This window comes from Pituophis catenifer, unplaced genomic scaffold, assembly GCF_029215685.1.
Source record: "Pituophis catenifer annectens isolate HBS135680 unplaced genomic scaffold, rPitCat1.0.hap2 SCAF_2, whole genome shotgun sequence".
NCBI classification, from domain to species: Eukaryota; Metazoa; Chordata; class Lepidosauria; order Squamata; family Colubridae; genus Pituophis; species Pituophis catenifer.
Window position 1 is genome coordinate 263,329,581 of NW_027256882.1, and position 13,335 is coordinate 263,342,915.

Below are 13,335 nucleotides of genomic sequence, written 5' to 3' on the forward strand. Positions count from 1 at the left end.
CAGTATCTCTGATCCAAGCTTCCATGTCGACATTATCAATTTTCAAATTCCTCCTTCTGTCCGGATTTCCTATAAAGCATGTGAAGTTTATCTGAAATCACAGGCTCCTCTAATACAGAGGTCTTCAAAGTTAGCAGCTTTAGACTTGTAGACTTCAACTCCCAGAATTCTCCAATCAGCTATGCTATGCTATTCTAGCTGGAGAATTCTGGGAGTTGAAGTCCACTAGTCTTAAAGCTACCAAGTTTGAAGACCTCTGCTCTAATAGTCTCCCTTAAGGGATTAAGAGGTGGTATAATAGAATATTCCTCTTTCCTTTCTATGCAACCCTTTGTTGGTGATTCCTTGCTAATACATATTATGCAATTAGATTTAATAGAGAGCAATTTCCTTTTGAATAGTTGTTGGAAAAATGCTTAACAATAACTTTTTAACATAGAATAGTGAAAAAAATTCATGCAACTGATTACAATGACAATTCTGATTGATGAAGGTGGCTTATTCAGTTTGATATATTGCTCTGTTATTAGTTATAGAAATATAGAAACTCAATTTTAACTTCTCTTCTCACAGTTCATGCAGTGACATTATTTCTTAATATTTTTGGATGTCTGGCCTGGTTTTGCCTTCAGCCCAGGCGAGGAGTTGACTTTGGACTGAGTATTCTCTGGTTCTTGCTTTTTACTCCATGTTCATTTGTCTGCTGGTACAGACCACTTTATGGAGCTTTCAGGTAAAGTATTATCTAATTTCTAATTTGTGATATTAAAAAAATATATAATTGATTTTTTCAGTTAATTAAAAAAACAGATGGTCCTTAAATTTTGACCACAATTGATCCCAAAATTTCTATTGTTTTGCTCCATTTTACAACCTTTCTTGCCACAGTTGTTATATGAATCACTGCAGTTAAATTAGTAACACAGTTGTTAAGTGAATCTGGCTTCCCACATTGTCTTTGCTTTTCAAAACACTGCAGAAGGTGATTCCATGACTCTGGGACCCTGCAACTGTCATAAAAATGAGCCAGTTGCCAAGTGTCCAAATTTTCATCACATGACTATGAGATGTTGCAGTGGTCATAAGTGTGAAAAAAGGTTATAAGTCACTTTTTTTTTATTGCAAAAGTTTTACAATTACATTTTCACCCCTTTTTTCACCCCCCCACCTCCCTCCCCAAACCCTCCCTAACCCTCCCTAACCCCCCCCCCAGACTTCCCTATTATGTACTCATAACTAGTAACACTAATATATAAGCTTGAACCCATCCCTCCCCCTGTATAATTTTTCCTCTTTGTCTCTTTACATTAAAATATTTCTAATACATTATTTTCAAATAAAAGCTATTTGATACTTTCTAGTTTGGTATTTGTTCTGAACATATTCTATCCACCTTTTCCATTCCCATTCATAAGTCTCTTGTGAACAGTCTTTTAAATATGCTGAAATCTTCGCCATCTCTGTAAAACTAGCCATCTTCAAAGTCCATTCCTCGATAGTGGGTAAAGCTTCATTCTTCCAATATTTACCTATCAACAATCTTGCTGCTGTTATCATATACAATATCAGTTTTATCTCACCCCGTGTAAAACCCTTAACTATACCCAATAAAAACAACTGTGGAGAAAATTGAATTTTTTTCCTCAAAACATTCTGCATGACCCACCAAATTTTTATCCAAAAAGCCTTAACTTTCCTGCAGGTCCACCAAACATGATAATACGTAGCATCTAAACATTCACATCTCCAACATTTTGGCTGAACATTAGGGTACATACATGACAACTTTTTAGGATCTAAATGCCATCTATAAAACATTTTATAAAAATTTTCTCTCAGGTTTTGCGACTGTGTAAATTTAACATTCTGAACCCAAATTTTTCCCCAAGTTTCCAGCATCACTGGTTCTTCAAAATTCTGTGCCCACTTAATCATACAATCTTTAACTAATTCCGTTTCTGAATCTCTTTCTAACAATACATTATAAAGCCTTTTAATATGCATTGGACCTTTCTCTCTTATATGTCTAACCAATTCTTCCTCATGCAACATAATACCAGTTTTTTGGTCCTCTTTCCATCTCAGTTGTAATTGATTATATTGTAACCAAGTTAAATTAAACCCTTCATCCAACAGTGTCTGTAATGTCTTCAGCTGCCATCTGCCCGCATCTGTGAAAAGAACCTCTTTATATAAAAACCCCCCGAGTGACATTATATTTGTATTCCACAAAGTATGACCAAGATCCAGCCATAGCGGTATTTTATAATCCCATTTGAATCGGTGCTTCTTCCAAACTCTCATCAAAGAGTCTCTAAGTATATGACTTTTAAATACTTTATCTACTTTGTCGTCATAAAATAAATAAGCATGCCATCCAAATTCAAGATCAAAACTTTCTGCATTCAATATTCCAGTCTTTTTACTTCCAAACCAATCACTTGTTAAAGTTAAAGCTGCTGCATCATAATATAACTGTAGGTTTGGGAGTTTAAGACCTCCTCTTTCTGGAACATCTTGCATAATTTTCAATTTCACTCTCGGCTTCTTCTCGTTCCAGACAAACTTATTCACACCCGACTGCCAAACTTTCAGTTGTTTATCACTTTTAAGCACCGGAATCATTTGAAACAAAAACAGAAATCTTGGCAAAATGTTCATCTTAACTGCTGCTATTCTTCCAAGTAAAGACAGTTGCAGCTTTTTCCAAGTCTCCATGTCTTTCTGAACCTCTCGCCACAACACCTCATAATTATTTTGAAACAATTTCATGTTTGATTCTGCAACCTGAACTCCAAGATATTTTACCTTAGGTACAATTTCAAAACCTGCCCTCCTTTCAAGCTCATGTTTACGATCTTGTGTCATATTTTTAACTATCATTTTAGTCTTTTTTGAATTCAGTCTAAAACCTGAAACTCTACCATAGTCTTGTATAATGTCCTTCATCAGGATTGTTGATTCCATTGGTTGTGATAGGGTAACAACCAGATCATCTGCAAATGCCTTTATTCTATAATCCTCTTGCCTTATCATTATGCCTTTCAAAATTTTAGAGTCCCGTATTGTGTTTAGCAAGACTTCCAATGTTAAAATAAATAAAAGCGGGGACAACGGACATCCCTGTCTTGTTCCTTTTTCAATTTTAAACTCTGTCGTCAGACTTCCATTAATAATAATCTGTGCCTTTTGCTCTTGATAAATTGCTGAAATCGCCTGTATAAATTGGTCCCCAAAGTCCATCTGTTATAAGTCACTTTTTCAGTGCCATTAAATAGTCATTAAATGAATGGTTGTAAGTCGAGGACTACCTGTACATGTAGCTAAATGTATAGCTACATTTAGATGGCTATAAAAATATAGCTATCTAAAGTATCATTTAACTCAGGCTTTACAATTTAGTATCAATAATAATCAAAGTTGAATTTTTGGTTTCTTTTGTAATATTTTGGATGTACAGTTAATCCTCAACTTACGACCATAATACCCGTGTTTCCCCAAAAATAAGACCGGGTCTTATATTGATTTTTACACCAAGAAATGCAAGAGGGCTTATTTTCTGGTTAGGTCTTATTTTGGAGGCAATACAGTACTAAATGTGTCTGCCTGGCTGGTGATCTTAACGGGGACATATTTTGGGGTAGGTTTTATATTATGAGCATCCTGAAAAATCATGCTAGGGCTTATTTTCTGGTTGGTCTTACTTTTGGGAAAACATATCCATTGTGGTCATTATGACACTTGTAAAGCAAATCATCACATGACCTGCCTAATTTTATGACTCTTTTTGTAGTGGTCGTTAAGTGAATCCATTGTTTACTATAGGATGTGTTTGCTGAAAACTGGAAGTAAATCCTGGTTTTTGGCAAAAACATAAATTGTGATCATATGACTGTGGGATACCGCAAATGGCTGTAAATGTGGAACGAACTGGCCAGGATCCAAAATGCCATCGGGGGGGTGGGGGGAGGTTCAGAACTTTGGGTTGGGACTCTGTCATAATTCCAAACAATTGCTAAGCAACTACTTGTAATTTGAGGAGTGTCTGTATTTGCTAAATCAGCAGTGTACTTGGGAGGGATCCCAAACTCCTTACAACAATAGTAGACTTGAAATAATACATGAAGTTGATACCATGCAGTTACCAGAGAATGTCAATTGGCACAGCAGTTGGTCTGTCATGCTTCCTCACAGATCATTGTTGAGGAGAACAATTTATTTTTTGAAGTAACTCTGGGCTGCAGTATAATAATATAGTAGAGCATATAGGGAGAAGCTATTCAAGACATAAAAGGACCTATGCAGAATTACTGAGAATCTAAGCTGGTGTACCACTGAATTATATTTCTTCTAAAATCTTCTTTTTGTGCATTTCTATAAAATGAAGTAATATTCAACTTTCCTTGGAATGTTAGCTGGGCAAGAAAATGAATTGCTGACTTAAATTACAAGGTTTGTCTTTGATTCAGTAAGAAAATGAGAGATGGAAAAATTGCTAGTGGACATCTTAATGAATAAAATGTCAATATAGTGTGAAACATAGTTTCCTGTACTTCTTTTGCAATATTTGTTAAGCTTATTTCGTAGTTGCTTTGTTTGCTTTTAACTACTGTGTTTTGCATCTGATGTTTAACCTTCTGGTAGTGTTTATTGTAATTGGTCAGTTTGGTAAGAATGCTTCTGAAAGTTCCGATTTCCAGCGGTTTTATACAGTCATAAAACAGAATTTATATACAAAAGAAATGTTTGAAGTGTTTTCACTCACTTGTTCTGTTAACCTTATGATAGACTCGCTATTTTGTTTGTCAAGTATTATGAGAATATCTCATTTTTTTCCTTTCCTTCTCTTTCAGGAGCGATAGCTCCTTCAGGTTCTTTGTTTTCTTCTTTGTATACATTTGTCAATTTGCTGTGCATGTCCTTCAAGCTGTGGGATTCCAAGGTTGGGGGAACTGGTAAGTGTCCTGTTGTATTATTCTTTGGTAAATGTATGTAGCAATAGCACTTAGGCTTGTATACTGCTTCACAGTGTTTTACAGCCCTCTCTAAGCAGTTTATAAGAGTCAGCATATTGTCCCCAACAATCTGGGTCCTCATTTTACCAACCTTGGAAAGAAGGAGGAAGGACTGAGTCAGCCTTGAGCTGGTGAGATTTGAACTGCCAAAGTGCTGGCAGTCAGCAGAAGTCAGCCTGCAGTACTGAATTATAACTACTGTGCCACCACGTCTCATGTAGTGAGAGCAATAGCTTGCCATTTTTTGCAAAGGTATTATGACCCATTTCTTTTTAAAAAATCTTTTACAAAGTTAAACATCAGGTGTTTGCAATAATAAGGTATTATTGGAGTCAGTAGGCAAGTGGTGTCAGGAATCCGGGCATGCCAAGAGATAGAATGGGTGTCAGGCCAGGCCATTGGGTAGTTGCTGCTTACTTGCAAGGAGGATGTCTATTGAAGGAATAACACATGCCTGCTATCCTTGTCATATGTGCTGATGGAGGCTTCTCATTTGTGCAAATTATCAGAAACGAGAAAACTGCACTGATGGGTAGGGGGTGAGGATATCCTTTAGTTCAATTTTGCATGGAGCCTAGTTCAGAATTAGATAAACTGTTGTCTCATAGCAGTCAGAGAGAAGCCTTTACTGCTGGTTTAAATTGTACCTTCTTGTGCAGACATGGGGGACCGTTGACTAAATGTTATTGAACTACAGTTTCCAACAATCCTAATTCCAGTATGCTGAATTGAGACTGATAGGAGCTGTGGTTCAACATTTTGAAGGTGACGTGTTCTTTTAGGTTGCTGATTTCTGCCAGTCCTAATTCAAATTCATTCTGCCTGGATTGCAGTATTTGTTCTATTCTTTTTTTTCTTTATATATATCTAATTCAGTCCATATATTGTAGGCTTGCTGCAGCAAACTGAATGCTGGACTAATATTAAAAGAATAGCTTTCTTAATCTATGCTCATATTTTTAAGTGAAAATGTTGTGGCCTATTATTGGATTAATAAAAAAGGAGAATATGTCTTTATAATTTTATTGTATATATGGCCAATCTAGGCTTCATTAACATCCTAGCATCTGGAAAAAAAACCCAGATCCACAAGGCCTCAAAATTCATTAAAAGTTAAAAAGACAAATTAATTGTTTTAGAATTTTAAACCACCCAGTCACTTGGTTGAGTTATGGTATCCTATACCACATGCTGTAAATAATTTAGCTTTGTTTCCTACCCATAGGTATATGGTTGCTTTTCAGTTTAAATAAAACTTCAAGAATTCTTCCTTATGGCATAAAATTTGATGTAATTAATGGTCCATATTTTCAAGTGGTATCTAAATCAGGAAAGGAAAGCTTAACTGAGTAGTTGGTGTCATTTAAATAGCAACTTTCACTATGCTTGCATGAGATATACTTTATTAAGTGTAATTAATATAGACAATTTACAAAATCCAATAAAATGGTAAAAGAATTCAGGACTGCTTACTGTTCTCCCATCCCTCAAAAAAACAACAAACAAACAAACCTGAAGTATTTGTGTTCTCTTAGGAGTTGGTTTTTAAAATATGCTTTTAAGAACTTCCTCTGTAATCCATAGACGAAAAATGATATTTTCCTTTAAAACATAGTGATGGAGGAGAAAATAGCCATACTTCTTTAAAGAGTATTATAGATACGTTTTTAGAGCTCTCTATATTTTCTTTAGTGGATGGATTTCATCTCTCACTGGACTTAACCAGAGCATTCCAGTAGGCATTATGATGATAGTCATAGCAGCACTTTTTACAGCTTCTGCCGTCATCTCACTAATTATGTTTAAAAAGGTAAGTGGTTTTTTTTCATCCAGAAAAATTGTATTTTTAAAACATGTTTTAGTCAATCCAATTGATTATAGTTGTAAAAATAAATAACTACACTCAGGTGGGTTGACTAAATTCTTTCTTGGTACTATTCATATTTGGTATACCATATTTAGAAATTAACTAAATAAAATAGATTTCTTTCATTGTTAAATTTAAAATATGAGTAATAGCAAATTAGGTTGATTTAGAGCTTGTTTTATTTTAAGATCTCTTGTGAAGAGAGCCCATTATGAGCTGAAGGATTTTTTCAAAAGATTATACACAACAACAACAAAATACTTTTGTTCTTTCCTGCAGTATTTCTTTAAAAATTCTGCATTTTAATATTTAGAAACCAGATGTGTTACATCCAGTTTTAAAAGTGTGAACTCTTGCCATAGGAGTTTTCCTATCCATCCCCTCTCTGTAGTCTTCATCATTCTGGTCAGGATTGTGGATTTGTTCATTTCCGCATGCTTTTATTTACTGTTTCAAAATATGGTAAGTGGAAAAATATTAACTAATGTTTAATTGAAGAAATAACTGCAGTAATAACCTACATGTGAGAACAAATAGACATGGAAAGAAATAACAGAATAGGATAAAAATATCACATTTCATTCGGAGGAATAAAAACCCCTTGGCAAGACTCAAAAGTTGAACATTAAATCATAAACTTTCTGAAGAATCTTGAGACCACAAAAATGGACACCTCAATAAGGTAAGCAATATATATGTCCTGTTTCTTATTTCAAATGGACATGCACATATACAGCTGCTATGGTAATTAGCAGTTTACTTAAAATCAGGAAGATAACAGCAGACAACAAATGCAAATATGAACAGAGTCTCTGAAAATGGTTGCTTTTAAAAGCAGCATGCAAAAGACTAAATTCAGTCCAAGGTTTTAAAAGCTAAATCAGGGTTGTCAGCTAGTCCAGAGGCCAGAATTTCTCAAGCAGAGTCCAATTGAACCTTGTGCAAGAGCCACCAGAGATCAAATATTTGATTCCAATGAACCAATAATGGGTCAGGTCTGTCTCTTAAATCAGGTTTCAGCCAGCTGTCTTTAATCAAAGTTTTTCTCTCTTGCTTGGCAAGGAGCCTCATAGAACAGCTCTGCCCTGCTCTGCATTCTATTCACTGTATGGGGGGGCTAGGTGGTCCTAAAGTCATTGTCACTTGACTGCTCTATCTGGGGTGCTTGTGTTTGATTAACCTCAGATAATTCTTGGCTTTGTGACTCCTGGGGTTGAATTCTACAGGTTCTGCTGGAGCCTCTTCCTCAGCATCTGAGTCCAGGTTTTTAATAATATATGTTACATTTATTTTAATGCTTAGAGCTGGTAAACCAGCTTCTACCTTCTACCGCATAACTCCCAACGACCGGTAAGATCCCACAGAGTTGGTCTCCTCCGGGTCCCGTCAACTAAACAATGCCGGCTGGCAGGCCCGCGGGGGAGGGCCTTCTCTGTGGCTGCCGCAGCTCTCTGGAACAAGTTAACTCCTGAGGTCCGGACCATCCCCACCCTATTGGCCTTCCAAAAAGCGTTGAAGACCTGGCTTTTCCAGCAAGCCTGGGGCCATTGATCTCGCTCTTGCGATCCGGCAAAATCCGGCCATGGTGTGAATGAGTTTTAATGTTTTTAATTTTTAAATGTTTTTTATAATGATTTTAAATGCATTGTGAGCCGCCCTGAATCTTCGGAGAGGGGCGGCATACAAATTGAATGAATGAATGAATGAATGAATGAATGAATGAATGAATGAATGAATGAACAAACAAACAAACAAACAAACAAACAGAAATTGCCACCTGATATACCTCAAATATAAATTCAATAAATAAATAAATAGATTCTGTTTCCATTTTTTTCAACTATATCATAACCAATGTCAATGAAATATTGTGTGGCCTTTTTATTTACCACTAGGTGTCATAGTTTATGTTTACAACTAGACTTATCTTCTGTCATAGATAATATCATAGGGCAGAAAAAGAAAAGGAAAAAAAAACCCTTAGTCCTGTGATTTGAAATATCAACAGTATTTTAAATAGCTAAAAAAATCTTCAAATAAGTTGGAACTAAAAAATTATTAGGGAATATTTTTCTCTTTGCCAAGTACTGACTTCAAGCATTAATCTGTTAACTTTCAGCCAGCGTGTTCAAGAAACTGTTGATAACTTAGATTTGTAGTTTTAAAAGGTTTCATTTCCTTTTTTGTTGTTAGTTGCGAAGTCATTTCCGACCCATCGCGACCCCATGGACAACGTTCCTCCAGGCCTTCCTGTCCTCTACCATCCTCTTTTTTTTTCTTTTCTTTTAGTTTATTATAATTAATTGTTGTTGGCCTAAAACAGCTTTCATAATTCATGGAAAAATACTATTGTAATCTCATTGTATTGCTTTATGCTGCAATTCTAAACTATTGTATTTTTCACAGTATAAGACGCACTTCCCTCACCCCCAAATGTTGGTGGAAATGTCTGTGCGTCTTATACACCGAATGTTGCCAAAGGCCCACCAGCCCCCACCCTTCGGCCATTTTCTGTCTCCGCGTGTTGCATTTTCAGCCTCTGCACACTCCATTTTAAACCCATTCCAGGCTGCGGGGATCACCACAGCACATCGCTGCCTCCATGCGTTGCGTTTTTGGCCTCTGCACATCGCATTTTGGGCTTCTGCACGCCCCGTTTTAGACCCGTTCCAGGCTTTGGGAATTGCCACAGCACATTGCCGCCTCCATGCATTGCATTTTCGGCCAGTTCCAAGCGGCATGGATCGGCGATGTGCTGTGGCAATCCTGGAACGGGTCTAAAATGGAGTGTGTGGAGGCCGAAGACGCGATGCGCAGAGGCCAAAAATGTGATGCGCGGAGGCCAAAAATGTGACGCACGGGGGCAGCAATGGGCAGTGGCAATCCCTGCAGCCTGGAACAGGTGATAGGCTGTATTCCGGAAGGCTGGTGTAACTGCCAATCAGTTGCTCTTGCTGAATCAGGCTGCGATCACATGCTGAAGTTGACCAGGCTGTTTGCTGTTTGCTGCAAGGATGCTAGCCAAATGAATACCGATGGATGCTGGTAGGCAGAGGCAGAATTTTTTTTTTCTTGTTTTCCTCCCTAAAAACTAATGTGCGTCTTATACTCCGGAGCATCTAATATTCCGAAAAATTTATTTATTCAATTTATATACCGCCCTTCTCCTAGTGGACTCAGGGCGGTGCACAGCCAAAACTAAAATACATAACAATACAAAATTTAAAATTAATTAAAAGAATTATATACTTTGGCCCGAATTAAAACAGTGCGAATTAAAACCCATTAACAAATTAAAACTAAACAATTAATAACCATTAAAAACTAAAAAAGGGGGGCGGGGTTCACGTCAGCCCTGCTTGCTGGAAAAGAAGAGTTTTCAGGGCTCGGCGAAAGACCCGAAGATCCGATATCCTTCTTATCTCCGGGGGCAAATCGTTCCAGAGGGCGGGGGCTGCCACAGAGAAGGCCCTCCCCCTGGGGGTCGCCAGCCGACATTGCCTGGCCGACGGCACCCTGAGGAGTCCCTCTCTGTGGGAGCGTACTGGACGGTGGGAGGCTATCGGCAGAAGGCAGTCCCGCAAGTACCCAGGTCCTATGCCATGGAGCGCTTTAAAGGTGGTAACCAACACCTTGAAGCGCACCCGGAAGACCACTGGAAGCCAATGCAGCTCACACAGGAGAGGTGTCACATGGGAGCGACCCCTCGCTCCCATAATCCCCCGCGCGGCCGCATTCTGCACCAGTTGGAGCCTCCGGGTACTCCTCAAGGGGAGCCCCATGTAGAGAGCATTACAGTAGTCCAGGCGGGAGGTGACGAGTGCCTGAATGACTGTGCGTAAGGAATCCCGATCCAGAAAGGGACGCAACTGGCGAATCAGGCGGACCTGATAAAAAGCCCCCCTGGCCACGGCCGTCATATGCTCTTCTAAAGACAGCCGTGCATCCAGGAGGACGCCCAAGTTGCGAGCCCTATCCGTGGGGGCCAATAACTCGCCCCCAATAGCCAGCGATGGTACCAGCTGGCTATATCGGGACGCCGGAAGCCACAGCCACTCGGTCTTGGAAGGGTTGAGTCGGAGCCTGTTACGGTAATTTGCCTAGAAGCAAGCCTTATTAAGTTCAGTAAGACTTATTCTCCTATAAACATATTTAGAATTGCAATCTTAATTGTGACTATAGTATGTTATTGAATATTCTTTTACTATTCTTCAGCCCTTAACTGAATACTCTTAAAGTTATAGGTAATTAGAAATATTTTTGTGCTTTTAAATTTGGCAAGAAGTCCATTCTTCCTCAAAGATACTAAAGGAATATTGTTCTAGTTTGGCTTTCCTAGCTTAGCCCTATGCATATTAAATTATTTGATTTGATTATTTCAAATCTTTCTATCAAAAGATTTCAGTTAAATTGCTCTTTGTGCTTGGTGAATTTTTTTCATGGTTTCTCAGATCCATCTATTTGCTCAGCAGGCAGAACTTACTAGGCCAGTGATGGCTGACCTTTTTGCCGTAGCGTGCCAAAAGTGGGGGTTGTGCTGGGGGGTTGTGCGCATGCATGCCCACATTCATAATTCAATGACCCCCGTGCCCTCCCACTTTTGATACATGACGGCAAAAAGGTTACCAGTAAGCCCATTTTTTTGCCCTCCCCAGGTTCCAGAGGCTTTCTTGAAGCCTGGGGAGGGCGAAAATGGCCTTCCCCACCCCTCCAGAGGCCCTCCAGAGGCTGGAAATGGTGCGTTTCCTGACTTCCGACGGGCTCAGAAGGCTCAAAAATCAGCTGGCCGGTGTGTGCATGCATGCTGGAGCTGAGCCAGGGCAACGCTCGCGTGCCCACAGATATGGCTCCGGGTGCCACCTGTGGCACACATGCCTTAGGTTCGCCATCACAGTACTAGGCCCTTAACCATTTTCTTACTTGTAATCTTCATTCTCTTTAATTTATCATTATGATCTAAAAGAGCCATATAGAATGTTTATTTGAACCATAATAACTTCTATCCATGAAAATTGGTGTGCATAGAAATCTAATATACTCCTATTCACATATATATGTCAAGACATAGTTTTATTTATTTGGTTTTACTTAGGATGCATGGTGGCTCAGTGGCTTAAAAGATGCCGGAGAAACTCAGGTGATTCGAGTTCTACCACTACATGACAGACTGAGCTCCCATCACTTGCCTCAGCTCCTGCCAGACTAGCAGTTCAAAAGCATGTAAATGCAAGTAGATAAATAGGTACCACTTTGGTGGGAGAGTAACAATACTCAGTGTTTTGCCACATGCTCTGTACTGCGACTTGATTTCATGCTGACCCATATGACCATGAAAGCGTCTTTGGACAGTGCTAGCTTAGAAGGAGAGATGAGCACCATCCTCTAAAGTTGGCTACGACTAGCAGAGTAAAACCCACAGGGACTCCTTTACCTTAGTTAGAATGCAATTTAATACAGTGGTGTTTATAACAAGTCATTTTGACACCACTGTGTCATATATGCGGTATCATTATTAAGCAAATGATGCAACTTATTATGCTTTGTAAAAAAGAAGAACATTGGATAAAGAAGAGACATCAGAGTTTGCAATGTCTGTAAATATTGTAGGACACCTCGAAATTTGTGCCATGACTGAAAGTGGTGACTGAAAATTCAGGTTCTTTTAATTGGGGACCTAAAACTTTTGGTTAACCTCTGTATAATGATTATGTCCTGAATCATGCCTCAAATTTTCTCTTTGGACTTCTTTATAGGTACATGGTTTATACCGTACAACTGGAGCAAGTTTTGAGAAGGCCCAGCAAGAATTTGCAACGGGTGTGATGTCCAACAAAACTGTACAAACTGCTGCAGCAAATGCTGCCTCAACAGCAGCAACCAGTGCTGCTCAAAATGCTTTCAAGGGTAATCAAATATAGACAAAAGAGATGAAACACATTACAAATTTCTGGCTGTACTTTATTTTCCAGTCCCTAAAGACTTATGTTAAAAATGCACACAGCATGTATGTCTTTTCAGCTGTGCATGGGCTAAGACAGAAAAAAAAAAGTTTATTTCATTCCTTTTAGAATTTTTTAATGAGAAGTTCTTCCTAGCTACACTACTAGCTTACAATAGTTACTTTTCTTCTCCATATTTTTTGGAGGTACGTGATATTTGATGAAAATTAGAACAGTAGCTTTAAAATTCATACAGCAAGTTTAGCTTCAATTTTGTTTTTCCATGGTGTGTATCACTCTCCGTGCAGCTGTTCCTCCTGACTTAAGACAAGCACTTTGAATTAACCCTGTTCATAACACTTTGCTTCCCTGTTTTCGTAAGAAACAAAAAGAAGCTGACAATTTTGAACATTAAATTTTGGCTGCTGCTTTGTAGCTCCAGCAGCTGATGAAGGACAGACGTAAGCTTAAAATAAGTATGATAGATAATGTAAATTCTTTTTTTAGGAGAATA

At 38.4% G+C, this 13,335-nt stretch overlaps 1 protein-coding gene across 1 annotated transcript in view; it reads left to right on the forward strand.

The window, feature by feature from the left end:
• SCAMP1 (secretory carrier membrane protein 1) overlaps nucleotides 1–12,905 on the forward strand; it is a 33,244-nt gene extending 20,339 nt beyond the window's left edge. The window contains exons 6-9 of the mRNA XM_070935836.1: nucleotides 574–733; nucleotides 4,854–4,955; nucleotides 6,708–6,825; nucleotides 12,636–12,905. Of these exons, the coding sequence (XP_070791937.1) occupies nucleotides 574–733; nucleotides 4,854–4,955; nucleotides 6,708–6,825; nucleotides 12,636–12,800 (545 nt within the window). The 3' untranslated portion in view covers nucleotides 12,801–12,905. The remainder of the gene's footprint in view (nucleotides 1–573; nucleotides 734–4,853; nucleotides 4,956–6,707; nucleotides 6,826–12,635) is intronic.
• Nucleotides 12,906–13,335: the final 430 nt, after the last annotated feature.